The sequence below is a fragment of the Triturus cristatus genome, chromosome 1_2 (assembly GCF_964204655.1).
Source record: "Triturus cristatus chromosome 1_2, aTriCri1.1, whole genome shotgun sequence".
Classification (NCBI taxonomy): domain Eukaryota; kingdom Metazoa; phylum Chordata; class Amphibia; order Caudata; family Salamandridae; genus Triturus; species Triturus cristatus.
In genome coordinates, this window is record NC_140580.1 from 235701627 (window position 1) to 235729619 (window position 27993).

Sequence of the window (27993 nt, forward strand, 5' to 3'; positions counted from 1 at the left end):
CCACCATTAATAATAGGACACACATTTCCTCTCACACTAGGAAGTGGTAGCGCTATTCTGGGCCTGTAGTCTCTTCTCGGTAGTACACCGTGGCCATTGTAAAAGTATTCCAGCGGTAGAAGTATTATCTGGGACTTCTTTGGGGAGAAACTATGAAGATTATTTAAGAGCATACGCCCCGTGTAAGCGTTATTCAAATTCACAACTACACTATCACCAGAAAAAGATTTCCTTAAACCGCCCACCCATTCAGTTCTCCTGGCCATAATGATTTCATTGGTCAGCTGATGCTTCCCCCTCTCTGTAACAAGCATATTATTTAATAACCAATGGAGACATTTATCCATTAATTGTCCTGTGGATTCGCTCTGATCCTCTCATGGGGCGGACATTAGCCAAAACCGGAACCAGTGGGGCAGCAGCAGGAGGAAGGTGAAGGGTTTGTTGCTTATAATTGCCGAGTTCACCCAAAGTGCTCTCAGATGCTCCTGCTGGGTTGTTGACCCCACTTTCTTCCCTATTGCCTGAAGTTGGGTGGGGCACCATGTTCCCTTCGCTCATCCCTTGGCGGTTCTGGGCGCCCACTGGCAAATTAGAGTTTGTGCTTTCATTTGGGAGCTGTGCTGCAACACTAGAGGTATCATCCGGAAGCGTGGACGTCGTGCACAGGATTATTGGAAGAACAGATGCCCCCCGATTCTTTTAATTGTGTTGGGCCTCTAGTTAGAGATGCTTCCGGGGGGTGGTTGTTTGTCAAGAATGCCTGGGCGAGCAGAGAATGGTTTTGGGACTCTAACTTAGCCAGGCGCTGTTCAATTTGAGTCAGTTTGGCTAAAATAGGGAGCAATGTGTTGTTTAATCTTATAGTCACTTCTGGCCAGAGAAAGTCACCTAGGTCCAATTGGCTCCCTGCAATGTTAGGAGGCTTCGAAGATACCCATGTCCTGAGGTTGGTTGGAGACACCCGTGGCTGAGGACCTTTAGCTTTAGGTGCACAAGTGGTTTTGGGGTGTTTGGTTTTAACTTTGGTAACAGCACCTCCTGCTCTAGTGCGTTTAGCTGTTGGAATTGACGAGGGGTCCCTTGAAGAAACACTCAGGGGGGAAATATCATTCCCCCTCGTTGATGTGATTTCCTTATTGAGATTTGGGGAGGATCTGGTATGGATTTGTGCCAAGACTGATGTAGTTGTCGGGGGTGGTGGAAGCTCCTCCAGAGGGGGTTCATGAAGTGATCCTATAGGCAACCCCAGGATGGATGGTGTCAGGTCCATGGATAAGCGTCTTTCGGTCAGCTCTATCTCGTGCGAGAGGACGCTGGCCGCTCTTACTAAGAAGGAGTCCAATGTAGCTCCAAACCCTCCCCCGTTTTTATCCTTTCGGCCCTTTTTTTCATCCATGTATGTAACTTAGAGTAAATATATGTAGAGAGAGGTAAACTGGGAGGAAAATAACACTACCGTAATTATGTTGTAGATGTAAGGGAGTAGGCCCAGCCCAGCCTCCTCCGGACTCTGATGGTCGTGGACGGGCCTGCCCTTGGACCGGGCTTCGCCCGGCACGCCCGCTCGCGTAACAGCTTTTAATTTATGTGCCTCCAGGCGCAGGAACCAGCAGCGTGAGTCAGGAAGCAACGTGGACGATTCGGGGGAGCCTGGGGGTGAGGTCTCTTATGCTTCGGCTCAGCTCTCCCCCCGGTAGTTCATTTTTTATATACCATATCTTCTTTACCATAGTTTTGATTGCATAACTTGCATCCTTCCACTACTTACATACAGGGAGATATTTTTCCTTTTATGTGAGAATTCAAAAAGGGGGGAGTGAGTGTGCATCTCCTCTTAAATTCCCTAGCTCCCAATGCTATACGTATGCTCCCTTCTACCACTTCCCTATAACCTTATTCATTGCTTCCCCAATTTGTCATTTTTATTTTTGAAAATCACCGTCTCAGCTGCTCCACCCGCTCACCACTCGAGCACTGCTAATCACCTTTGTTGCTCCCCATGCCGAATGTTGCATTCTCTATTTATTTAAATCTTTTTGTGCAGGGCCCAGCAGCCGCAATTTGCTCCAGGGGTGCTCCTTTCTTAATTTTTTTTTTTTTAAAACATGCTTGCTGCACAGGATGTGTGTTTTTTACCACTCAGGCGTGAGTATATACCATTCTGGAATGGTAAATTATAGTAAAGAAAGGAAAAACACAATGACAGTCAAATTACGTAAGTGCATGTGTGGTTAAGGTAGGGCTACCTGAAGCGTAATAAGCCACACACATATGCATCACTGTGCTTTCATTTATTTTTTGCAAGTGCTGTTCAGCATCTGCTGACCTATTGCCAAAGTTAATACGTCTGCATTAGCAAAAAAGACCAAATCAATTGGCTCTGCCAATCCTGTACATAATTTCTGATACATCTGCTTAATGTGAGCTAATCAACTATTATTTTTGTGGTTGTGCAGCTAGTAATATGCAGTCTGTGTACATCAGGGGTCTCTAACCTTTTCTGTAATAAAAGCAATTAATGTTCAAATCATCCCGAGCTACTAATATTAGTGTTGTAATAGTGACTGCATCCCTGAAGGATTGGAGGGGACCGCAGGATCCTGGTAGTGGAGGACACTGTGCATTTTACAACTGTGAGATTGAAGGGGGAAGTGGGTATCCATGTGATATTCTGCTTACAATGTGCTTGTTTTCATGAGAGCCTTGTCATATTGTAAATCAATACAAAAGTTCTGATAAAAACAGTGACTGTATTTGATAAGATTATATTAGTGGCCACTATATGAATGATTACCAGCAGTGATCACCTAAGTTCATCAGGCAAGGTTGCATCAGACAATGTAAAATGCCTCTATGTGGGTATCATAGCTGCAATGCCCCTGGTACCAAGGTAATATTATTCATAAGTCTTCTCAAGACCAATTGATTTTGCACTAAAATATCAACTGTAAAAATATTTTGAAATGCAATCATTTTTCTAAGAACATGAGCTCAGGAGTTCTGATAATACACACATTATCATGAATACCTGCTTTTCAGTTTTGATATGATTATATTAATTCACCAAGCATAATCATCTAATTTAGTAGGCTAGCTGCACACAGGAGTGCTACATACCAGGGGCTCTCTAGCTACTCGCTGGACAAGCCTGGTGTAGATGCAAAAATTAAAGATCACAAAAACTACTTAGCAGGAATAACCCACAACTGAAATAGACAGTTTTATATATTAAAACTACACAGTGGCAAAGTACAGCTTAATACTCTAGAAGTCTAACAAGAATCATACTCACTATAATGTATATGTCTGATAAAGTGGGCACTTGACCGTTTCCACCAACTAGAAAAAGCAGGTGCCACAGTAGACTATTCTTTTGCAGCACAGGGAAACAAGCATTGGCATAGCCAATAGGTCTCGCCTTTGGGACCTTATAAGCGTTTAGCCATGCAACAGTTAATGTTGTTGCACCAAGGATATTGTGCTGCATAACTAAATACTTATAAGGTCCCAAAGGCGAGACCTATTGGCCATGCCAATGCTTGTTTAAATTTTGTGATGATTTAACTCAATGACCGCCACTGTAAGAAACTCGCAGTGCCTTCAGTCATATCTTCAGATCCCTCAATTGTGGCCCGTTATAAACACTGTTTAACATGGACCACAATTGAGAGCTTTTGCTTTGAGCCTAAGGGCACTACTAGTATTTATTAGTGCCTCTCAGTGGGTTAAACATTTGTCCGTCGGCTCACCTGCTTTAAGTGACACTGGCCGCCACTAGTTATAATCATTTCATCTGAAAACAACAAACTCTAAACATAAGCAACAGCATGGTCATGTATGCCTAGTTTATGCACCACCACTGAAAAGTAAAAGCCGTGCTGCTATTCATAGCTGAATCAGGTGGCACACTACACATGATAAATGTGAATTTCTAAAAGACTACATACATTTCTTTGGGTATGTTTCCTTTCGACCAAAGCATCAGTATAGACCCCAAAAAGGTGGAAGCAATTCACAGCACACCTCCTCCTCGTGATTGTAACACCAATGCACAGCCTCTTGGGAATGGCAAACTACTGTGGTCAATTCATGTAGAATTTAGCCGCTTTGACAGAACCTCTTTGCAACTTCACCGGACGATCGGGAGGGCCAGTCTTTCTCTGTACTGGGCACGATTCACCCCAGTGTGTCTCGGATAGTGCTACTCACAGGAGCATAAGTGATTATAACACCAATGACCTTTCATTGAGGTTCAAGAAGGGCTCAGTCCATGTACTGCAATGGAAGTTCTACATAGGTGGACGTGCATATACCAAACAAGAATATGTGGCTGATGAGAGAGAAATACTCCTCAGGGCTGATCCAAAATGAGAATGAGAGTGCCTTGAGCAATGGTTGCGGAATGCTAATACAAAGTGGCCAGCTGCTGCAATGGGCTGACCCAAAGCACCTCTGTATATTTTTAGTTTTCTTCATATTCTTGACTAAAGATCTGGCAATCTCAAAGAGAAAAACAAATCAAACAATGAAAGCATACTGTTTTCTAGTAAATAGGCAGCTCACAGAGATTTTAAGATTTCCTGAAAAAAATGAGCCATTAAAACTTTTACACCATTTATACTATGCTCAACTGGGTTGTCAGGTGAAGTATTGTTATTTTTGCCATTAAATAAATACTTCAATATGTTTTAAATTGGTTCCTAAACCCCTTCACAGGCATATTAACACTAGAGTGTTTGTTTAAACGTCAACATGTAATAATATAATATTTTGTACTTGTGTTCATTATTTACTTTGGGTGTGGGTATTCCAACAAGTTTGCAGGTGAATGCAACAGACGTTCCTTCCAACGCTCGAAAATGTTTGAGCCGTTTATCAAAAATTGGTGCAATGCATTTCCCACTAGGAATTTCATCATGCTGAACTTCCTCATCCGATTCATCCACAGGTGAGCGTTCAAGACGAAACTCGATTTCATTCATCAGCCTCTGTTCAAAGCTAGAAATTTTATATTCCTGTAAAAGAGAAATAAAATAAACTTTTCATAATAAATATAAAACTATCGCATTTTGTACAAGTATAGAGCATTATACCGCTAGCTTGACACTAAGCACAATAAATTAATTATTTAATTCATATGCCGAATATACATTTGCAGATGTGTCATGCTACTTTCCAGCATTGGCAGTTGACAATAATTAATTCCATTCACTAAAACAATTTCGTCATTGCCGGTGGTTTCAGGTGCTTTTTCACAGGGCCAGGTTGATGGAATATTTCTTCCCTAGGCGGAGAGCCCGTTAATTAATAAAAATAAATGTACCTGTCCTCCTTTTGCTGTCTGCCTGGTATGTATTCACAGGCCAGCCGCCCATGCCTAGGCGTGATGAATGGGCATCATCACGTTAGTAATATCAGCAGTGCACGCCTGCCTTTCAACAAGGACCATCGCCATTTCCATTGGATAATTGTGGTTGAAGGCGGGCTCTTGGCTGAGCTGGGTGAGGTAGGATGGGAAAGTGTGAGACAAATTTTCACAACAACGCAGAGCAAAGGAAAAGTGTGTAGTGTACTCAACTGAAACCAGCGGAAGCTGGCCATAGTTCTACTTGTGCTGCTCATGGCCTGGGCCCCACTACTAACTGCAGTCACTGTTGGACCTCGGTATGCATGTGCTGCTCTACACTGCCACTGTCTAAAAATTGCTAGCACCTCAATTACTGTGCTGAGTGAGCCTAGTTGTGGCAACATTATGGAGAGCAGGTGGGCTGCAGGGACAGCAGGGCAAGCTGAAATCTAGATGCTCGCCTGGACTGGACAAAGTAATTAGACCACAAACCTGACCAACTAAGGGTGACCTGCTGTGACCACCATCGTCACCATACATGCCAACAGACCTGATTCACACAGAAGACTCCCAAATTTTGAAGCCAAACATGCTCTTGTGCTGAAAAGTGCCAACATCTTAAGGATTTTGGGGACCCTGGGCCAAACAGATTTCAGGGGCCCCTGTTCAGAACAACTTTGAATTTAAGATCCAATTTAAGATTTTTCGTGACCTGTTTGTCCAGGTCACTGCCAGCACACAGGCACACTCGTCCAAATTTTAAATGTGGCCACATCTAATACTTAGGGATAGTGACTTCTGTTTTTAATATTTAACACAGCAGCAGCTCACTAATATAACTGTAAATAATCTTTGTGACTCCCTCTCATTTCTCATATGTGAGGTCCTTTTTTGATCTTAAAGAACAAGTTACTTACCTTCGGTAACGATATATCTGTAAGAAAAATAGGTTAGTTATAGATTCCTTACCTTAGAATTACCCCCAGGCGCCAGACTGGATCCAGAATGTTTTTCGCCAGCAGTACCCTGCGCGTCGGAAGATGGAGTCGATTGACTCCACGTTCGTCGTCAGCATCGAGGTCGCTGGTATGACTTCGCAGTAGCTACATAGGCTCCGCTTTCATGCGCTGACGTCAGTTATCTACACGACTTTCCACGCCAGAAGCGCAGAGCCATGCAAGACACTGACCACTGGTGCGCAAAACTAGGCCCTAAAAGGAAGTCCTTAACCCTAGAAGTCAGTTCTCAGAACGGGGAGGATGGGTGGGGCGGTAAGGAATCTATAACTAACCTATGTTTCTTACAGATATATTGTTACCGAAGGTAAGTAGCTTGTTCATCTGAAAGAAACAGTTAGTTATAGATTCCATACCTTGGAAGAGATACCCCAGCAATACCAACCCTGGAGGTGGGTCTGCAAACCATGTTCACATCAGAAAGTCCTGAAGAACAGAATGGCCAAAGAAGCAGTCTCTCCGGACTTGGCTGTCTAGACAGTAGTGTTTGGTGAAAGTGTGCCGCCATGTCCACGCAGCTACCTGACATGTCATTTAGGGGGATTTCTCGTCCCAAAGCAGTTGTAGCTGCCATCGCCCTGGTGTAATGAGCACGCAGCCCCACTGGAGGCTCCTTCTTTGCCATAGAGTAGCAGGCTTTGATGCACATAATAACCCACCTGGAGTTGGTGCGTTTGTGCACGGCCCGACCTTTCTTTGCACCCACGTAACCAACATAAGGTGGTCGTCTACATGGAATTGTTTGGTTGGTATCCAAGTAGAAGGAAAGCGCGCATTTTGGACCCAGACAGTAGAGCCTCTCATCCTCTTTTGAAGGATGCAGAAGCAGAAAGAAGGTGGGCAAAGTGATGGTTTGGCCAATGTGGAAAGAAGTAACCACCTTGGGAAGAAAGGAAGGTCTAGTTCTCAGGATGACCTTCTCCGGATGGACAGCCAGAAAGGGAGGCTTGGAAGAAAGAGCTTGTAGCTCACAACCTGCGTGCAGAGGTGATGGCCACCCGAAAGGCAGTTTTCAAAGTGAGAAGTCTGAGAGGACAGTTATGTAGCGGCTTAAAGGGAGCACACATGAGGTAGGTAAGAACCAAGTTCAAGTCCCACTGAGGCATTACGAAGGTAACAGGAGGAAAAAGATAAGTAATGCCCTTAAGGAATCTATTTACAATAGGGGACTTGAGATGGCTGATCAGGAAGCCTAAGGAAGGCTGAAATGGCCGAGACGTAGCCCTTTAGAGTGCCCAGAGCAGAGCCCTGCTGGGCCAAAAAAAAAAGGAACAGGAGAACCTCAGAACGAGGGGCGGAAAGTGGATCCACATCCTTTGCTGTGCACCATGCCCAAAATTTGTTCCATCTGCAGGCGTATACCGTCTTAGTGGAGGAACTGCCAAGATAACATCGCAGACTTTGGGAGGCAGGTCAAATGACATCAACTGCCACCGCTCAATGTCCACGCAAGGAGGTGGAGGCTGGAAAGGTTCGGATGGAGGACCGTCCCCTGCTGCTGCGACAGAAGATCCTCTCGAAGAGGCAGTCGGATCGGAGGATCAATGGCCATGTTGAGCAGCTTGGGATACCAGACTCTTCGTACCCAATCCGAAGCCACAAGAATGACTTGGGCCCGGTCACGCTTGATCTTCATCAGCACTCTGGGCAGAAGTGGTATAGGCGGAAAGGCGTATAGAAGACCGCAACTCCACTCGCGATGAAAAGCGCCGGCTACCGAGTGCCGCTTTGGAAATTCCAACGCACAGAACTGCTGACATTGCACATTCTCTTCGGTGGTGAATAGATCTACCCAAGGCTCTCCCCACTGTTAAAAGAGCCCTTGCACCACCTCTGAGTGAAGACACCATTCGTGATCCATCATGCACCTGCAGCTGAGTTTGTCCGCCCTGGCGTTCAGAGAACTTGCCAGGTGTTGAACCACCAGGGATATGCCCTGATGTTCCAGACATGTCCTGAGGCGGAGGGCCTCCTGATATAGGGTCCACGACCCCACCCTGCCTTGTTTGTTGCAGTGCCACATGGCAGTGGTGTTGTCCGTGAACACATGCACTACTCTTCCCTGGTCAGAGGGAAAGAATGCCTTGAGTGCAAGATGAATCGTCCGAAGCTCCAGAAGGTTGATGTGGAGCCCGGTCTCTGCCAGAGACCTCTGGCCTCTGATCTCCGCCCCCCCCATGTGTCCACCCCATCCCAGAAGTGATACATCGGTCACCACTGTGAACTCTGGTTGAGGAAGGGAGAGGGATCTACCGTCCACCTAATCCTGGTTCGTTAGCTATCAATGCAATTGGTTTGCAGCGCCCTTTGAGATTTGGATGCAATCTGACATATTCCCCTGATGTTGTGCCCACTGGAACTTCAGATCCCACTGCAGAGCCCCCATATGCCACCTGGCATGGTCCACCAGCAGGATGCAGGAGGCCATCAGACCCAGCAGCCTTAGAGGGTGATCCTGACTGAAACCTAGGATAGAGACTGAAAGATCGAAATCATAGCCCGAACTTCCCGGACTCGCTGTTCGGGAGGATAAACCCGAAACTGTTTCGTGTCCAGAACCGCTCTGATGAAGAGGAACTTCTGAGAGGGGGTCAGGTGTGATTTCGGCACGTTGATGGAGAACCCCAGCGAACGCAGGAGGTCTGCCGTAGCCTGGAGGTGGGCGACGACAGCCTGGGGCCAGCCCGTCTTCAACAGCCAGTCGTCGAGATAGGGTAAGACTGGAAACTCTGATCTGTGCAGATGAGCTGCGACCACTGCCATCACTTTTGTGAACACCCGAGGGGCGCTGGTAAGGCCAAAGGGGAGCACGGTAAACTGAAAGTGCTCATGGCCTACCGTGAACCACAGGTAACACCGTGGGCCGGCAGGACGGGGATGTGAGTAAGCGTCCTGCATGTCCAATGCTACGATCCAGTCTCCAGGGTCAAGGGCAGACAAGACCTGAGCGAGTGTCAACATTTTGAACTTCTCCTTCCGGAGGAAGCGGTTGACGTTCCTGAGATCCAAGATAGGACGCAGGCCTTTGTCCTCCTTGGGCACCAGAAAGTAGTGGGAATAGCAACCACAACCTACTTCTGGGGCAAGAACGCGCTCGATGGCTCCCTTGGCCAAGAGTGCCGAAACTTCTTGTTGGAGAAGGGCCAGATGATCCTCCGACATGCGATGGTACTGAGGTGGCATGGATGGAGGGGTAGTCTCGAAGGGGAGGGAGTAGCCCCTTTGCACTATTTGCAAAACCCACCTGTCCGACGTGATGGTGTGCCGGTGGGGGAGGTGATGGTGAATCCTATCGCCCACTGGCGTTTGGTGTCCCTGAAAGGTCAGACTTAGAAGAATTGGAGGCTGCTGCAGAGGGGGCTGTGGTGGACTGGCCCACCCGCTGGCCCCCAGAACCACAGCGCTGGTTCTCACGTCCCCGGCCGTGCAGAGGCTAAACAGCTTGTACCGGCCTGTGGCCCTGGTTGGGACGTGGCAGAGCACCCCTTCTGTAGCCACGAAAGGCTGCGAAGGACGGGTGGTGGAGAGGCCCAAGGACCTGGCTGTAGCCCGAGAGTCCTTAAAGCGCTCCAGCGCGTTGTCTGCCTGGTCGCCGAAAAGGCGACCGCCATCAAAAGGCATGTCCATAAGAGTGGAATGGACATCCCCGGAAAAAACAGTTGATCGCAACCAGGCGTAGCGTCTAAGGGCTATTGACGTGGAAATCGTCCTGCCTAGTGCGTCGGCGGTATCCAGCCCACAGTGGATGGTAAACTTCACGGCGTCTCTCCCCTCGGCAAGTGCACGGGAGAGCATGGCCGGGGCCTCCTCCGGGCACTGGGGCAGCACCTGCACTACCGTATCCCACACAGAATGGGTGTAACGGCCCAACAGACATGCAGTGTCCCAAGCTGGCAGAAGAAAACATTTTCTTCCCAAGGCGGTCAAGCTTTTTGGATTCCCTACAGGGAATATGCCTTTGGAAGTAGAGGCTTGGACCACCAAGCTCTCGGGGGTGGGGTGTTGGGAGAGGAAAGTGGGGTCGCAGGGGGACAGGTGGTGGCATTGGGCAATCATCCTGTCCACAGGAGTCCCTGTGTTGGGCCTGGACCACGTGCCCAAAAGGATGTCCATGAGGGCTTCATTAAACAGGTGTAGGGGCTCAGAAGAGCTTGCTACCGGTTGAAGGACCTCTGTCAGGAGGTTAATCCTGACTGCCACCGTAGGTAGCTTGAGGTGGAGAGCCTCGGCCGCCCTACACAACACCACTGTGTATGACGCTCCATCCTCCGTAGCCACGGAAGAAGGAGACGAAATGCCAAGGTCTGGTGAGGTATCCAGACCACTGGCTTCCCCCAGGTCCTCTCTCCAATCCTGCTCATAAGTCATCTGATCGGTTAAATGGTCCCCATACCCCTCCCACTCCTCCTCACCCATCTCTGGCTGCCAATCTGGTCTCGAAGATCCAGGGTAGAACAGGGGCACAAAAGTACCCGTCGGCGTCGGATCCTGCATCGGTCGATGCTGGTCCGACTCTGTGCCTATCTCGAGGTGGAGGCCGGGGTCAAAGGGACAGAGCTGACCCCAGTTGCGGACGTGATGTCAGTGGAATTGTCGCTGGGGGAGGCATAACAAGGTCGACAGGTGCCGATCCGGATCCATGCCTGGATCCAAGGGGGCCCTGCAGCACTGAAGCCGCTGGCGCCGAAGACCCAGAGCCCCCAGCCAAGTCTCAGGGCCCGAAAGTGCGCTGGTGGAGTCAGGCTGCCCAAAGATGGCATGCATCGCTTCATAGAAACTTCGAAGCTGGGCAGGGGTTGCACCGGGTCCCGGAAAGGGAGGGAAACCCAAAGTCGACCCAGTGGGCTCCGCACACGGAGCTGTAGGCGGGGCACCACCCGCATCCCTCGTCAAGTCGGCTGACGGACGGGGAGAAGTCGAAGAGCGACGATGTTTCTTCGACTTCTTCTTGTGCTTCGACTTACCTGACCCCGAGTGCGAAGATTTAGATGAAGAATGGTGTTGGCTCTGTGACCGGTCCCTCGACCTCCTCTGCGACTGGGACCTTGAGCGACGCGGAGCCTACTGCCGGGCCTCGAGTAGCTTACAGGACTGCTCCCACAAAGACTTCGGGCCATGGTCCCGCAGTCGGAGCACAACTTGGGGTCATGGTCACGCTCCAGGCAATAGAGGCACACGCTGTACGGGTCCGTCACCGACATCAGTCAGTTACAGTAACCGCAGGCTTTGAATCCGGGCATCCCTCGTGCACCAGGAGTCGATGTACTCAAAAAACGAATTCGACAAAAGTGGAGAAAAAAGTCAGTCAAAAAGTGACTGGAGGTACCGTTCTCTCTGGATCTGTGTTTGCTGGTCCGGAAAAAGAAAGAACTGACATTAGCGCGCCATGGCGGCATCTATGTAGCTACCCTGACATCATCCCGGTGACCACGACGACGAACGAGGAGTCGACCGACGCCACTTTCCGACCGCAGGGGTACAGCTGACGAAAATTTTTCCGGATCCAGTCTGACACCTGGGAGTAATTCTAAGGTATGGAATCTATAACTAACTGTTTCTTTCAGATTAAACTTTTTTATGCAAGAGTACAACTTATCAACATTTATTAGAAGAAATACCAGAAACAAATAGCAGATATTTGAATGAGAATGGCATTTCGTATCATTAAGTTGCTTTTGACTTCACCAAAGTGAAAAGACAGGCTGATAGGGTTAGGAGAACCATGAGTCCAGAAAAGATTTTGAAAAGGTTACCCTGCTCATCATTCAAAATCTACTGGATGTGCTTCTTGATTTTAATGTTAATGAACTGAAGAAGGTACCCTAATGGCATGAAAGTAAATCTATACATGAATTCAACATGGTGCATTTTCTTTGCAGAGTCAATTTTTTTCAAAATATAAAAATGTATGTGAGCAAAAATGGGTAGATTTTCAAATAAATCTAACTTAATCTTAAATTATGGCAATGGTGCATGGGGTACTTTTTCTGCTTAAATTATGCATGGATATTTTTAATATTTATTTAAGCCACATGTCCATACAAAAAAAGCTGAGCTTTGATAAGTGGCGCTCGTGTGGCCTAGTGACTGCAGCTGTCGACTATGAAACACAGGGAACCAGGTTTGAAAAACTGGGCTCGGCACCCTATCAATTAGAAAAATCTCCTTTTGCCTGAAACAAAGTAGAAAGGAGTTTGCAACTCTTGTGAGACCCTTCTCTGCCCTGGCCTGTGTTCGCTCCATGTAAAACTGCCAAAAATAAAATGTTGATGCTGCCTTGCCATCTTTGCTTTAATCTCATTCAATTTGAATTAAGGAAAAAGCATTATGATTTGATGTCAGAAAGAGATACCCATCTAATAATTTTCGCTGAATTACACAGTGTGAAACTGAAAAATCTGGGGTCAATACCAGCTTGCCTGCTTGCTCAAATCATATTATCATAGGCAAATGATTTACTTCACCAAGCTACCTTTTTGTTCATTATCACATAGGTGAGAACCTTCAAATACATGAGCTCAGGATGAATGCTGCACCTCTCTTGTCTTTAATTTAAACCTGCAAAATTCAATCTATATTTAAAATCTAGGTCAAACGGAGTGTCATTACCACAGGGGCAGTGATTTTTCTCATTTCATGTTTTAAAAGCACTCACTTTTAATAAGTACTTTTCAAATAATCTGATGTACTATAGAATGTCTGACAGAATATCGATGGACAGAAAATCGACCTACAAAAATATTGAAGTAAAAAATATCGAAGTCAAATCTACATAATGGTAAGTAAAAAATATCGGAAAAAAATATCGTTGTCGAAAAGATCGATGTTGAAAATATCGCTTTTTTAAATGTTTTAATAATAATGTAAAATTAAGTAAATAATACATATAATTAAAAGAAATATAGTTAAAAATATTAAAACATATTTAAAAATAATAACTAATGCATATAATGTTAAAATAAATTAAACATATACAAATACATTAACATATATACTTACTCCACATAGTGCAACAGTAGGGAAAGCGTTGGATAGCGTATGGGTAAAAATTACTATTCCCACTCCAGAGAGTGCAACAGTAGGGAAAGTGCCGGATAGTGTAAGGGTAAAAAATACTATTCCCCCTCCAGAGAGCGCAACAGTAGGGAAAGCGTTGGATAGCATAGGGGTAAAAATTACTATTCCCACTACAGAGAGTGCAACAGTAGGGAAAGCGCTGGATAGCGTAGGGGTAAAAATTACGATCCCCACTCCAGAGAGTGCAACAGTAGGGAAAGCGTTGGATAGCGTACGGGTAAAAATTACTATTCCCACTCCAGAGAGTGCAACAGTAGGGAAAGCGCTGGATAGCGTAGGGGTAAACATTACTATTCCCACTCCAGAGAGGGCAACAGTAGGGAAAGCGTATAGCGTAGGTGTTAAAAATAACATACTTATAAATCAAATAAATATTGTAATTAAATAATGATTTATTAATAGCTTAACAATAAAAAATAAACACACAACACACTCCACATAAAATTTCACACAATTAATTTCATTTTCAATTAATCAATTAATAAATATTAATTTTCCAATTAATAATTAATTAACAATAAATTAATTATCAATACCAATAAATATTATGTAATAAACATTAATAATCAATTGATAATTAATTAACAAAAAATATAATTATAAATACCAATAAATAATATTTAATAAAAAATAATAACCAATTAATTTATTAGCAATTTTTTTTATCAATACCCATTTTTTTATTAATTACTAAATTACAGATAAAAGACTAACCCACAACACACTCCAATAATTAATACAAAAAATATAATTATCAAGTGATAATAATTAATTACCAATTAATAATTAATTAACAATAAATTAATTATTAATGCCAATATTTAAAAATTAATAATTACTTAATTAAAATTAAATTACTTCCCACCCTATTCCCCTATAAACCCACAACCCGCTACAGAAGTAAAACACAAAGGTGGCGATTCCGATCCGTTAAAAATAATTTGCGTACGACCCGTATCCGTATTTGTTTACGTGCAAGTCGTAGAAGCACCGTACAAACGGCCAAGTACGATTCGTCCGTGAAAAATGACTACGAATAGCGTCGGGAAAAGTCTATGAGACTGCGTCGGAAAGTTTTCACATCCGAATATTCTCGGGAAAAGTGTACGAGAGTGAGCCGGACATTTTTACGTGCAAATCGTACAACACAAGTCCGAGCGCGCAAGTACGATCCCGACCGTCCGTCCGAATACACAATCGCACGTAAAAAGGCCCGTACGGAGCCAACGCAGTAGCACACATGTACACGGGTAAACTCATGCCCGTGTACGAGCCGTACAGCCCCCCCACCCCCAAATATGTCAGCCCCGTACACCACCCTGTCTGCACTGTACCCCAGCCCCGCAACTGTATGCGCCGTACCCCCCATGTACGCGCCGTACTCCCCATGTACGCGCCTTACCCCCCTGTCCGCACTGTACCCCAGCCCAGCACATGTACGTTCCGTACCCCCATGTACGCGCCGTACCCCCCCCTGTAGGCGCATCACCCCCGCATGTAAGCGCCGTACCTCCGCATGTACGCGCCGTACCCCAGGTCCGCACGTGTACGCACCGTACCCCCACCACATGTACGCGCCTTACCCCCCTGCATGTACGCGCCGTACCTCCGCATGTACGCGCCGTACCCCAGGGCCGCACGTGTACGCACCGTACCCCCACCGCATGTACGCGCCTTACCCCCTCAATGTACGTGCCGTACCTCCGCATGTACGCGCCATACCCCAGGGCCGCACCTGTACGCACCGTACCCCCACCGCATGTACGCGCCCTCCCCCCATGTACGCGCCCCCCCTATGTACGCGCCTTCCCCCCCATGTACGCGCCGTACCTCCGCATGTATGCGCCGTACCCCAGGGCCGCACGTGTACGCACCGAACCCCCACCGCATGTATGCGCTGCACTCCAACACCGTACCCCAGCACCCTCACCCAGCATCGCGAATGTACGGATCGTACCTACGCGAAAATGACTCTTACAGAACCAGGACACTGTAAAACAGCACAAGGAGGGTCAATTCGACTCGCACAACACCACAAAACACGTCTACATGACAAAATACATCTCAAAAACTGACCTGGCACATCCAAACAGGCAAACAGAGGCCCCAAATCACAACCACCACTTATAACACACCCACCAAAATTGAAACACAGCCACACCCAAAAATGGACCAATAAAAAGGGCCCACACACACAACCCATGAGCCTTTGCAACAGACCCACTGCTGCCAGACCCCACTGAGAAACAACTCCACATAGAAACTACTCTACATCACTCATACCTCCACTACACCTTCACTCACACACCTTCACACAACCTCCTCCACAAACATCCCCCTCTTCACATTCACATACACACCGTCACATTCACACCCACACACCCACAACCACCCACACCCACACCCCACACCATGCCCACAGACAAGATCCAAAGTTCACAACGGCGGAGCTGGACCTCCTTGTCAACGAAGTCATCAGAGTCGAGCCACAGCTGTTTGGAACATTGGTCAGACAGACCAGCATAGCTGAAAAATCTGCCATGTGGCAGAGGATTGTCGATAAGGTGAATGCTGTTGCGCCCATCCGAAGGACCAGGCATGAATGCCAAGCCAGGTGGTACAATCTGCGCAGGGCGGTCAAGAGGAAAATGAATGAAGAATATGCCCAGACTAACATAACTGGAGGTGGGCCGCCCCGCAGACCCGTACACTACCATCCCTGGGAGGAGAAGGTGATGGCCCTGCTACCGCCGGTGGGAGTACACAGAGTCGAAGGAGTCGCAGAGCCTGGTGAGTACACAAACAACTTACGTAACATGGGGGCAATGGGGTCCACACCACATATACACCAAATGCACGCAACTTCCCCCAAGCACTCGCCGCAAACAACCACACTCAAAAACCACGCTCATGCCACTAACGTCTCCATGCACCCTTCACAAATCAAGGCAAGGCCATGTCCAAGCCTACAACAACCACAAACACAAGACTGGATGTCCGGGAGGCTGGGAGTGTGGGCTCCACACAACACATTGTGAAAATGAGACGCAGACACCAATGCCCTCAGCCCATATGGCATAGGTACATAACCATGCACAATGCACAGGGACTGGCAAAGTACTGACAAGGTAGATGACACTTGGCCCTGCTGTATGCAGCACAAGGCCCTCCTGGGACCACTGTACACTCAAACACCAACTCCACAAACACAGGTATCTAGCACAGGAACTGACACTCACTGTCATGCCAGCATGCACCATGAGGGGACAGACACATCACCTGGGAGACCCAATGACAACTCACACTACACACAACAGCAGGCCCGGTCACAACCCCCCCCTAACACAAGCACACACACCCGGGGCAGGCAACAGATTTACACACTTCCACAATGGACATGTGACACAACAAGACCGATACAGAGCCAAATAAGCATCAGAGCAAACAATCTACAGGTCAAACACTCAGGAGAACATCCCAATCTGTCCCCCGCAACATACCCATCCCCAAGTGGACATTGAGAGGAATGCTAGGCATATCCAACTACCTGGAGGAAATGTGTCAACTTGAATATGTATGAAACATAGATGTCGCATGAAACACCATTAACATTGTCTCTCTCTCACACACAGGGCAACGTCGTCGATCTCCCCCCAACACTGGGGGGGAAGAATCACAGTCCCAGGCACCGCGTGAAGACGATCCCACCGGCAGCGACGACTCTCACCACTCCGTGGATGACCCCGACCAACCTGGAACCTCTGCTGCCCAAGCCCCTGCAGCACCTGCGTCAGGTACATCTGTGCTAACCACCCCCCCCATTCCTGCCACATCCCAGGACACACCCAAGAGCCATGCTCACACTGCACAACAGAGCCAGTCTGACCAGGAGGGACAAGGTTCTCCGGGCACCCAGGAGGAGGCAGGCAACCCTGTAAATGCCATCCCTCAGGGGTCCCGTAGACCCGATGTGCCCACAAGGACAGGCCAGCCTCAAGTGGGCAGGGGTGGTGGGAGTGGAGGCAGGCGGAGGCGCGAACCTGACCAGCCAGCTCAGGACACCGGTATGTCACACATACGCAACATCCTGGACTCATACCGGCATGACACCAGAGGCATCAACCAGGTCGTGTCAAGACTCTCCGAGATGCAGGGGACCCTCGATGACATTAAGAACCTGCAGGTCGAGCATCATGCCAGTCATCAACAACACCAAGGACGGATGGAGGCAAGACTGGCTGAGCTCCTGGCGGTGCACAGGGACGTGAGCCAATCACTCCGTAAGATCGCCCAAAGCCTGGCAAACCTTCCCTGTGCCACCAGGCGTAGACCAGCACCAGACACAGGGAGGGAGGAGGAGGAGGATTCATCTGACAGAGCGTCCACAGCATCGTCAAGGCCTGCATCTGAGGGTCCCCAGAGGAAGGTGGGTCGTCCACGGAAAAGACCGTGAGAGTCAGCGGACCATCCCCATCTCCCTGGTCACCTGGCCTGGCACCTGGCCCTCTGGCGCAACAGCAGCACCTCATCCAATGACATTCTTTGCCACATGGACTTGCTGGTCACAGTCTGACCAATGATGACCAACATTGTGGTCTGGACTCTGATGACTTCCAATGCCAAGGATACCATCTCCCCCTGTGAACTTTGGATTCTATTCCCCTGGTACAGCACCTAATTGCATCTACCAAACCACTTACCCCACCGTAAATAAATATTTCACTTTGGACATGAGACGTTCCTGTCATTTTGCATTATTCAACGACATATGTGTGTGGAAATGTCAAACTATGCCTGAGTGTTGAACCAACTCCAGCCATCCATACCCTGGGATCAGAGTCTGGTACAGGACACACATGGGTCACAAGGTATCATTCAATGTAGGCATGGAGCACAACACTCACCTGTGATAGCCTCTGGCTGCTGAGGGGGGGCTTTCTAAACTGTGCGGAGAGACCTATTTGGGAGATCATCATCAAGGCGTAGAGGTCATGGCTCATGTGGAGGTTCCCGGGGAGGGAGTCCCAGGTATGTGTGGCCAGGTGGGAGAACAATGTCCTGTATGCTGGAGTACGGTGGATGTGAAGAACGGTGGCCAGGGCAAGGTTGGATGCACGGAGATGGCCCAACGGGATCTAGGATGACAGACGCACAAGGTTGGTTGGGGTCGGGGTTGTGGACAGCCTCCTGAGTGTGGGTGGGGAGTGTGGAGGTCACCCTGCAGCAGACAGTGATCCATTGCAGCTATCCATGGTGGACGGTGGGGTGGCTGGGGCGCAGGGTGTTGAATCTGAGGTGTGTAGATTCCCCCTGGAAGTGGACCAGTTTCCTGGGAGTTTGGATGTACTTGCTCCGTAGAGGGCAGGGCAGTATTTGACACAGATGTTGTCATGGACCTGGGGGATGGTCTGTCTTTTCTTGGAGTGGATCTATCTGTGGATCATGTGCATAATGCAGAGGGCGTTGCAGCATGAGGTATAGATGCTGTGGACTAGCATGGCATATGTGAGCGAGCCAAACATGATGCACACCATCTTGTGTGTGTGGCCACTGGGTGCTTGTGCAGGGCTCTTGCGGGTGGGACACAGGCACTTGACCCAGCTGGAAGGGGACAATCCTCAGATGTTCACCTCAGTCCTGTACAAGTCCAGCCTCAGGTGGCTCGTGTGCAGCCATTCATCAATAGATCTCATGCATACTTGAATGATGGAACTGCCAATGTCTGTGTCTTTGTTGAGGGTGAGGAGCACCTGGCTGTCAATGGCATACGAGCTGATGATGAGGTGCTGTGCGCATGTGATGGTGGAGAGGGGGGTCCTGGACACTCTGTAGATCGACATGCTGAGAGATGATACCTGTGCCATGTCCCAGACGATGACACCATACTACATGCTGAAGCCTTGAGTCCCACTCCCATGCCCTTGCTGGGCTACAGAGCCGGTGGGGAGTATTAGGGACGTGACCTGGTTGGTGTGACAGGGCCTGGAAGGTGGGGCAGCGCAGTGTAGGCAGTTGGAGTTGCACACTCAGCATGCAAAGGTGTTGTGTGTGTGCCCAGGGTATGTCTGACAGCAGGCGTTAGATGTGCGGATGGACACGGAGTGTGGCTGATACATCAGACTGTAGTGTGATGTGGGTAATGCAAGGACAGGATGGTGGTGCAATGTGCACCTTGCATGTGCTGATGGTCCAGCCTTTGGCACCGCGTGGCGGCAACAGTGGCATAGACAAGCTGAGGACAGCAAAATGAATGGGTGGAAGGAGGAAGTGAGGAGCATCTTGGAGGCGTGTGTGTTGCCAAATCTGGATACTCTGTTGGCCCTTGCTGCAGGGGCCGCAGCAGCAGGCGGCATCTCCTTGCAAAATGACAGAATTTGCACACATAGACTAGGATGTCAGAAGGACAACTGCAACAGGTGCGTGTGTAAAGTAAGGAGTGTCCAGTGTCACATGGCACACCCAGAGACAATGCATGCACAATCACCAAAGAAGCATGACACCGGATCAGGAAACTGAAGGCCGACCTGCGCACAGGAGACACACCCTCAGCAGCTGTTGATGGCCCATTGTGTGGACCAACATGCCAAAAAACATACACGACCATGTACTTCATGCCCAATAGGGAGCCTAACCCATGAGCAACTGCATGCATGTTGCTAAACTACACATGGACTCCTATGCATAATCTTCCACAACTATGCCAGATATGCCGCATGCAAAGTGGCAAGAGACCTGCATTGACAGAGATGAGGCACCTTGGAGTGTGACGAACACCTTTATTAATCAGCCTCACACTAAGAGAAATGCATCAATTGGAACAGACTCACAGGTCATTTGGCTGACCATGTGTGACCTAAACTGGACACCCCCTTCAACACACAGATGTGTAAATCCTACTGAGCTGGCACACAAGTGAAGGGGTTGAGCCTAACACCCCTTTGCTGCACACGGAGAGTCTACAATTCCCCATTGGGCCTCATATGGGGATGTCCCACACTATGTCCACCATTAGCATCCAGTATGTTCCTTGGAGACGTTATACACACATTGATTCCTTCATCAGAATCCACACACCATTACAGATGACTGTCAGGAAGGGTGACCATCAATTCATGGGAGCCATGCAACACGTCATGTGGCCCATGGTGAGTCGACATGTATGCATGGTAACACAACATGCACAGGAGCAGTCCCCACATATCACAAACACGTACCACCCACAAAATGCCTTGCTGCACTCCTTACCCCAAATGACTTTTCACCATGTCTGTGCATGTAACTCTGATCCAGCACACGTTGCAATACTCATGAGGAATAGCAGGACGGCAATGATGACATGAGCAGACGACAGCCGCATGAACCTGGGGAGGACAGACACACAACAAGTCAGCTAAGAGCTCGTAATCCGCAGACATGTACATGTACTCTACAGGAATGATGTTGTCACCATGCCCTTAACAAATTTAGTGTCCCAGCTAATATGTGTGGAATGACATCATCACTTGAATGACACATCAGAACACACCTCCAAGTCACTTAGAACACAGTCAGCTCGACACACACATTGCAACACATGCCACACAAGGCTCAAAGCGTGCACACTCAGACACAGGGACTCACCATCATGAGAAGAAGTTGCGGATAAGCTGACTCCGGATGTCCTCATCCTCATCCTCATCCTCATCCTCACTTGCCCCGTGCCCGAGCCCTTCATCCTCCACGGGTGGATGATCATGCTCATCCGGATTAAGGATGAGTGGCATGGCCTTCTCCACTGCCATGTTGTGCAGCATGCAGCACACAATGAAGATTTTGCAGACCTTCACCGGGGCATATGGGAGGGCACCGCCGGTCTTGTGGAGGCACTGGAATCTGCTCTTCAGGAGTCCAAACGTCCTCTCAATCACGCGCCTCGTCTGCCCATGGGTGTCGTTGTACCGGTGTTCTGCAGCTGTTCTGGGGTTGCGGAGAGGCGTCATCAGCCATGGCATGTTGGGATAGCCAGAGTCCCCTACATGGAAACATCATGTCAAGAAGTGGGTCAGGAGATGCCGTAAGATACAAAGATAGCGCTGAACACAGGACTAACAGAGTATACCCACCAACAAGACATGCTCGTTCCGCGTGCAGCTGCAGCATCATGATGTATGCATCGTGTGCGGACCCTGGAAAACGTGCACAGACATGGGAAATCAGCATGTTAGCAAGACACACCACAAGGGCATTAATGGAGTGGTAATGTTTTCTGTTTCTATAGGCTACCTCCTGTGCCTGTGGTGGTACCAAAGCCACATGTGTCCCATCAATGGCCCCAATTACATGAGGCATCCCTCCCAGGGCATAGAACTCACCCTTGACACTTGTCAACTGCTCACGAGTGGGAAAATGGATGAATTCATCCAGGTGCACCAACATGGCTTCTATAACATCATGCAGGACACGGCTGAACATTGTCTGGGACATGCCACCGACATCAGCTATGGTCAATTGAAACGTGCCGGTGGCAAACAAATGTAGGGCTGCCATCACCTTCACCTTGGGGGTCAGAGCTGTAGGATACCTGTGTTGTGGTTGGAGGTGTGGTGCAAGCCGGCGGGTCAAGTCCTCTATCAACTCTTGCGAGAAGCGGTATCTGCGTATGCAGTCATGTTCACGCATGGCATCCAGGTCTGGCATTCGTCTGGGGAGAGGCGGTGCCCTGCAGAGATTTGGAAGGAATAACGAAGAGTGAGTACATTACCACACCAATGTCACTGAGGTGAGCACATGTTCAACAGCTAATACACATCTGCTTAATACAGAGTCTGTGCTGTGCAATACATCCAGGACACATGGGCCAGCCAGGTGATACTCCTACGAAGAGCCAGCCACAATAGTTGCATGGCAATTTTGACGTGACATGCTATTAAATAGCTGTTGGCCAGTGTAAGTGACAAGCCAGACACATTACATGAGTGACAGACATCCACATATCAGCATTTGAAGGATGTCATCTCATACAGACAGCTGGCGGGAGTCTAGACGCACAGGTCACATGTTATCTGGAAATGGACAGATGACACACATTTCCATTAAGGGGTCCATGTCAAAAAATGATGTCACAGACATTGAGACAACGCAGATATTGCCTCATGTCAGGAAGTCATCTTCGAACCATCATGACACATGTAACGTGAGAGTCCACATGTGGCATGGTGTGCGTATATGTGTGTCATGTACATATGCACACATACACATGTTGGATGCTGCAACAGCAGATGGAGTTGACGGAACACCAACGGAAAGCTCATGGGAACACATGACACACACATGACATCGTCACATCGTGGCACACTGGGAGTCACATGTGAGGTGTAATTATCCGTGTACCTGCCATCAGGGGACAGTTGCGGGTGTTGCTGACTGTGCCATACCAGTGATGCAGTCTGACACCTCCATTCCTTTCGTGTGCGCCTCCTATCACCAGTGTAAGCAGTGAAACGCAGTACACACGCTCTGAGGGCGTACACGCGTGAGTACGTGCCCTATCACGTGTGAAAAGCGCCGTACCTGTGTGGGGATTTAAGAATTACAATGGGGACACATGAGGGACAAGTATTAGGGCCTAAATGCATGCTGGTTGTCATGGATACCGAGTTTCAAGTTAAAAATTTTACATCATGTGATCTGGAAAAATCAGTTGGCCACATTTAACATTGTTGCAAAGTGGTTGTTGACTTGACATGATGCTGCAAAATCGAAAGATGCAAAGGCTGTCACTGGTGTATGTTTAAAGGGATTGGAGGAAACGTAGGATGCAAATGAGTTTGACCAATCACTCTGTACTCCTGTAAATGAAATAGGCCAGCAAGGCAGATATAAGGCAGGCAGAACCCATGAGAGGGCACTTGCCTGCACAACATGTCAGTCGATACCACTGCTGCTGTATTGTCTCCCTCTGGCACCATGTCAAGGACTGTGGAGAGGGCCCAGCCTTTCACCCAGGAGGAGAACAAGGCCCTGCTGGATGTGATCCTCCCACAGTACCCCATGCTGTATGGTCGACCAGGGGAGCAGGTGAGTGCTGACTCCAGTACCTTTGCCTGTGCACCTTTATTGTGTCTGTCACTTCTGGCATTGTGGCCAGGTGTGACAGACATGCAATGTTGGGTGGAGTGGATCCCAGGGGGGGGATGGCTTATGTCTCTCATGCAGGGCTTGATGTAGTTCATGTGTGCACTCCTCACTTTCATTGTGCTTACTGTGACATTCACTGCATAGTGCATGGCACATTCCGCCAGTCAAATCCTCTTGGGCATTCTTGTTCTATTGTCCTGCGGTGATTCAGTGGTCACCCCGGTGTGACAGGTGACTACACCCACAGATGTGTGTGAGAGTTGAGTGGAGCTGTGGTGAGAGGGGCGAGAGTGTCCAAATGATGTGTACGCCCCCTGGACATTGATGTGTGTGAATGTTTCTTGTCATATGGATGAGTGTCTATGTGGAGTGTTGCACCACAGCTGCATGGAGGAGGCAACTGCTCAATCCATCTGATGTGTGAAGTAAGCCGTGCTGTGTGTCTGACTTGCTGAGCTAGCCCCACACCTGTGACCCCCCCCTGGCAAGTGGCACATGTGCAGAGTGAGGTTTGCATCCGCTGTTGCCAATGGCAGGTGATTGATGTGTGCCTGTGTGTGTATGTGTACTCTGCAGAGGTTTTGTCAGTGGCCTGGGGCATGTGACTGCTTTGCGGTGCTGTCCATCAGCCTTGTGTTGCTTGGGATGCACAGTGTGTGCCATGATCAGGGATTGGTTCGCACCCCTCATGCCACCTGTGTACTTACTATGCCATGTAGTGCATTGGTGCGTCCCCAGTGGAAAAAGTCCCTATGACTAAGGTGCTTTTACTTGCGAGCATACTATGCCCTGTTCTACAAATCTAAGATGTTCAACTGTGTGTCTCTGTGACATGGTGCAGGTGTAGTGATGTTGTCCCACTTTGTCATCCACACAGGTATCCCCCTACCACAAGGGGAAGATCTGGAAGGATGCCGTCAAGGCCGTGCAATCGGAGGAGGGTCGCAGTCGGCGCCTGCCACAAGTGAGGAAGAGATGGCAGGACATCCGGTGCTGGACCCGGAGGATCGCCCGGAACATGCTGAAGGAGGAGGATCCTCGCAAGCATGGCGGGCGCCGGCGCCTGACCCACCAGATGCGGCGTGTCCTGGCGGTGGTCTTCCCTGACCTGGATAGGCGGATACAGGAGTTACAGCAGCAGGAAGGGGGTAGGTACATGTGTGTTTGTTTTTGTGTCGCCAGCTTTTGTTGCTGCTCAGTCGCCTGGAAACACTGCCAGGGTATATATGTGCAGTGCATATCCTGTTCCCCCACAGTCAACCTGTGCTGTTCTTCCTCCCTTCCCCTCCTTGACATGTGTTACCTGGTCTGTGTGTTATCACTATTGCACATGGTCATCTGGCTGCCAGTTTATCAAGGTGCACACTGCTTTCAGCATCATGTGTGGGGGTGGTCTGCCTGTGCCCTGTCCTGTACAGTCATTAGGGGGTGCATATTTGTTGCCACTGATGCTGAGTCCCAACATAGGAGTGTAAGGTTTCAAATAAACAGACTTGCTGCATGCATTACCAATGTTGTGGCCTCAGACATGATGTGCATGAGTGGGATATATGCATAGTGCCGGGACGGTTGCTCCTGTAACAGTCAGCTCATTCCAGGACCATGGAGCAGTGTGCACACTACAGTCCCCTGTCACAGCCTGCCCTCCTACTCATGTGTGTCATCCAACACTGTGCACATTCACTGTGGGTTCATAATGGCTCTGCCTCTGTGGCATTGTTCCCTGGCCTAGGTAGTAGGTTTCACATGTGTGATACATTTGCCCACTTGACAGGGATACAGCAGTTTGCTTGTGCATACTCACATTGGGCAGTGCCTGTGTGGCTATTCACAACAATCTGTTGATGTTTGTTTGTGACCAATATGTTTTGCCAGCCCTACAAGGTGATGTTGTGTTAATGAAGCTAGTTTTCAAGCACAGTTATTGTAACCCTGAATAAGAGGTTTCACTTCTTGATTGGTATCAGTCACATTGACTCAGGTATGGGTGGGTGTGCGCGGGAGGGGCGTACATGTTCAACCCTGATGTTTCATTGCCAGTTCTGACTTGTGTGTGATGATTCGCAGTACAGAAAGTCATCGTGCAGTGCCCCCGTGATGATGGCCAGTGCTTGCTGTTGGTGCTTCATTGCCTGTGTCAGTTCTTGGCGATCATGTATCCTGCTTGGACATTTTTGGCACCTGTGTGTGGTTCAGATGCTACACAGTTGTGACTTTGTGTGCTGACATCTGTGGGTACCTTCTGCCTTGCCATGAGGGGGAAACCACAGTGCAGCTAGGCTTTTTTGCTAAACAATTGCAGGCCCATTAGCTTATGCATTGTCCTGGGTGTCGACATGTGTGCCACTCCAGATGACAGTCAGTAGTTCATATGTGTAGCCAACTGTGTGATCAGGAGACGGATAGCCATGTGACAAATGACAATATTCAAGTTGTTACTCTGGGAAAATGTCCATTGGCACTCACTACACCTGTCAACATGTCTCAATGTTTCATATGCTTGACCTTGTTGTTTGGTTGTGAAGGACAATGATGTGCCTGCATGACAGATGTCTCCCAAGGAAGTGCACAAGACACCACCTTTACACTTTCCAGGGACACGCTGGTACATTTTAAAGTAAGGCACAGTTTGAACAACACTTGTTTGGAGTTCATACATATACATGTTCCCACAGTGTGCCAGCATTTGGGTTAGTCCTTGGTTGTTGCTGATACCAACTTACGAGTGTCAAGTCATCCAGGCACCCTGGTGCCATGTATATGTACTTACTGCTACGCCATTTCTGCCTAACAGTGGCTGATTTGAATGAGTCTGGCAGCTCAGACAATGACTGTGTACATGTAGTTTGGTGTGCACCTCCTTGTGTGACTTCTGCTATACAGACACATGTGTGTTGTGTCCACAGAGTGCCACATTCACACATGCTCGACATATCCATTTTGTAAAGGGTTGTGATTCTACAGGAGTCACAATGTATTTATTTGGGGTGTCAAAAGTACTCACAGGTCTCTGAGTGTGGGGACACCTTCTGCATTGGCATGTGGTATTTGGCCTTGGGTGCGACAATACTGTTTGTTTCACAGTGAACAAGAGGTGGAATGCCTTCATAGTCTTGCTGTGGTCAACTGATCCCAAACACTAGCTTCTCATGATCTTGTGATTTCAAGTTATTTGCTGTTGTGTCCTAATTTTCATTGTTTACAAGTGTCATGGTGCGTCAACCAACTGGGGAGTGCAGGGCTTACATATGTGGGGAGTATCCTAGATGTTACTCCTGATGCCTTTCCTGATATGCACTGTTGCCTATTTTGTTTGGACTCATGAGTCAGATGTATACAGGTGACTGATTTTTTCCTGTCTCTTCACCTTGCCCACAGCATCATCGGAGGACACAGAGGGAGACACCGGCACGGACGTGGAGGAGGGATCGAGCAGTGGTGCCACCACTGCTGTTGAGTCGGTGGAATCTAGTGGCACGGAGGGCGAGGGGAGTGAGGCGGAGGACCTGCCCAGTACCAACACAGACTACGAGGCAGACGGGTCCGAGGCTGAGCTCCCAGAGGGGGCGGAGGCTGCTCCCACAGCTGAAAGCAGCAGTACATCTCTCGCCACCCCCTCCATTTCCATCACCGCCCTCCCACTTGCTCGGGTCCCTTCTGTCCGTGCTAGGCCACACCGTGTCTCCTTCGTGCCAGGCACTGCACCCCCTGCCCCTGTCCCCCCTGCTGCCCTCACTGCCGAGTCTGTGGACATTCAGCGGCAGTTGCAAGTTGGGCAGACATCGATCCTGACTGTCCACCATCGATCCTGACTGTCCACCATACCACCATGGAGGGCATGTCATCAGCGATGTCTGACCAACGGATGTTGCTGAGGTCCCTGGAATCGTCACTGACGGCAGTAGCGAGTCACCTGAAGCGCTGCCTCCCCCCCTACCCCTGTCCCATCCACAAGTCCAACACCCATGCCTATCCCAAGCACACCCAGACATCCACACACACGCACCCCACCAGACACAAGCAGCACACCACCACGTAAGGGCAAGCGCACACCTCCTGACATGCACACTCAGGGGGTAGCAGGCACACCCACTGGGTCGGGGGCACACAGGCAGGCACGCAGCCACAGTCCTCATCCACATGACTCACTCCCCAGTCCCTCCGATGTCACTCCCCTTGGCTCCCCTGCCCCAGATTCGGAGAAGGAGGCCTACTTTACTGGACTGGGCCTCAGCCCCACTAGTTCACCTGGACGCAAACGGACACGGCACTCCACCGGTAGGGGAGTTAAGTCCCCCAGCCCGTCCACCACCTCCCCCAGTAGTGCTGCAACCCATCCCTCCGACCCCCCCCCTTCCTTGGGGCCTGTTGTTTCTCCGGGTGCAGGGGAGACGCTTGAAGAACTGGCAGTCCTCTGCACCCACCCCCATGTCT

General features: G+C 49.0%; 1 protein-coding gene across 5 annotated transcripts in view; it reads right to left on the reverse strand.

Moving 5' to 3' along the window:
- The window catches only part of MYPN (myopalladin), a 2601563-nt gene that overhangs the window by 815763 nt on the left and 1757807 nt on the right, over positions 1–27993 (reverse strand). For all 5 annotated transcript variants that reach the window (XM_085603535.1, XM_085603537.1, XM_085603533.1 and 2 more), the window contains one exon: positions 4797–5018. In XM_085603535.1, coding sequence (XP_085459661.1) covers positions 4797–5018 — 222 coding nt within the window. The remainder of the gene's footprint in view (positions 1–4796; positions 5019–27993) is intronic.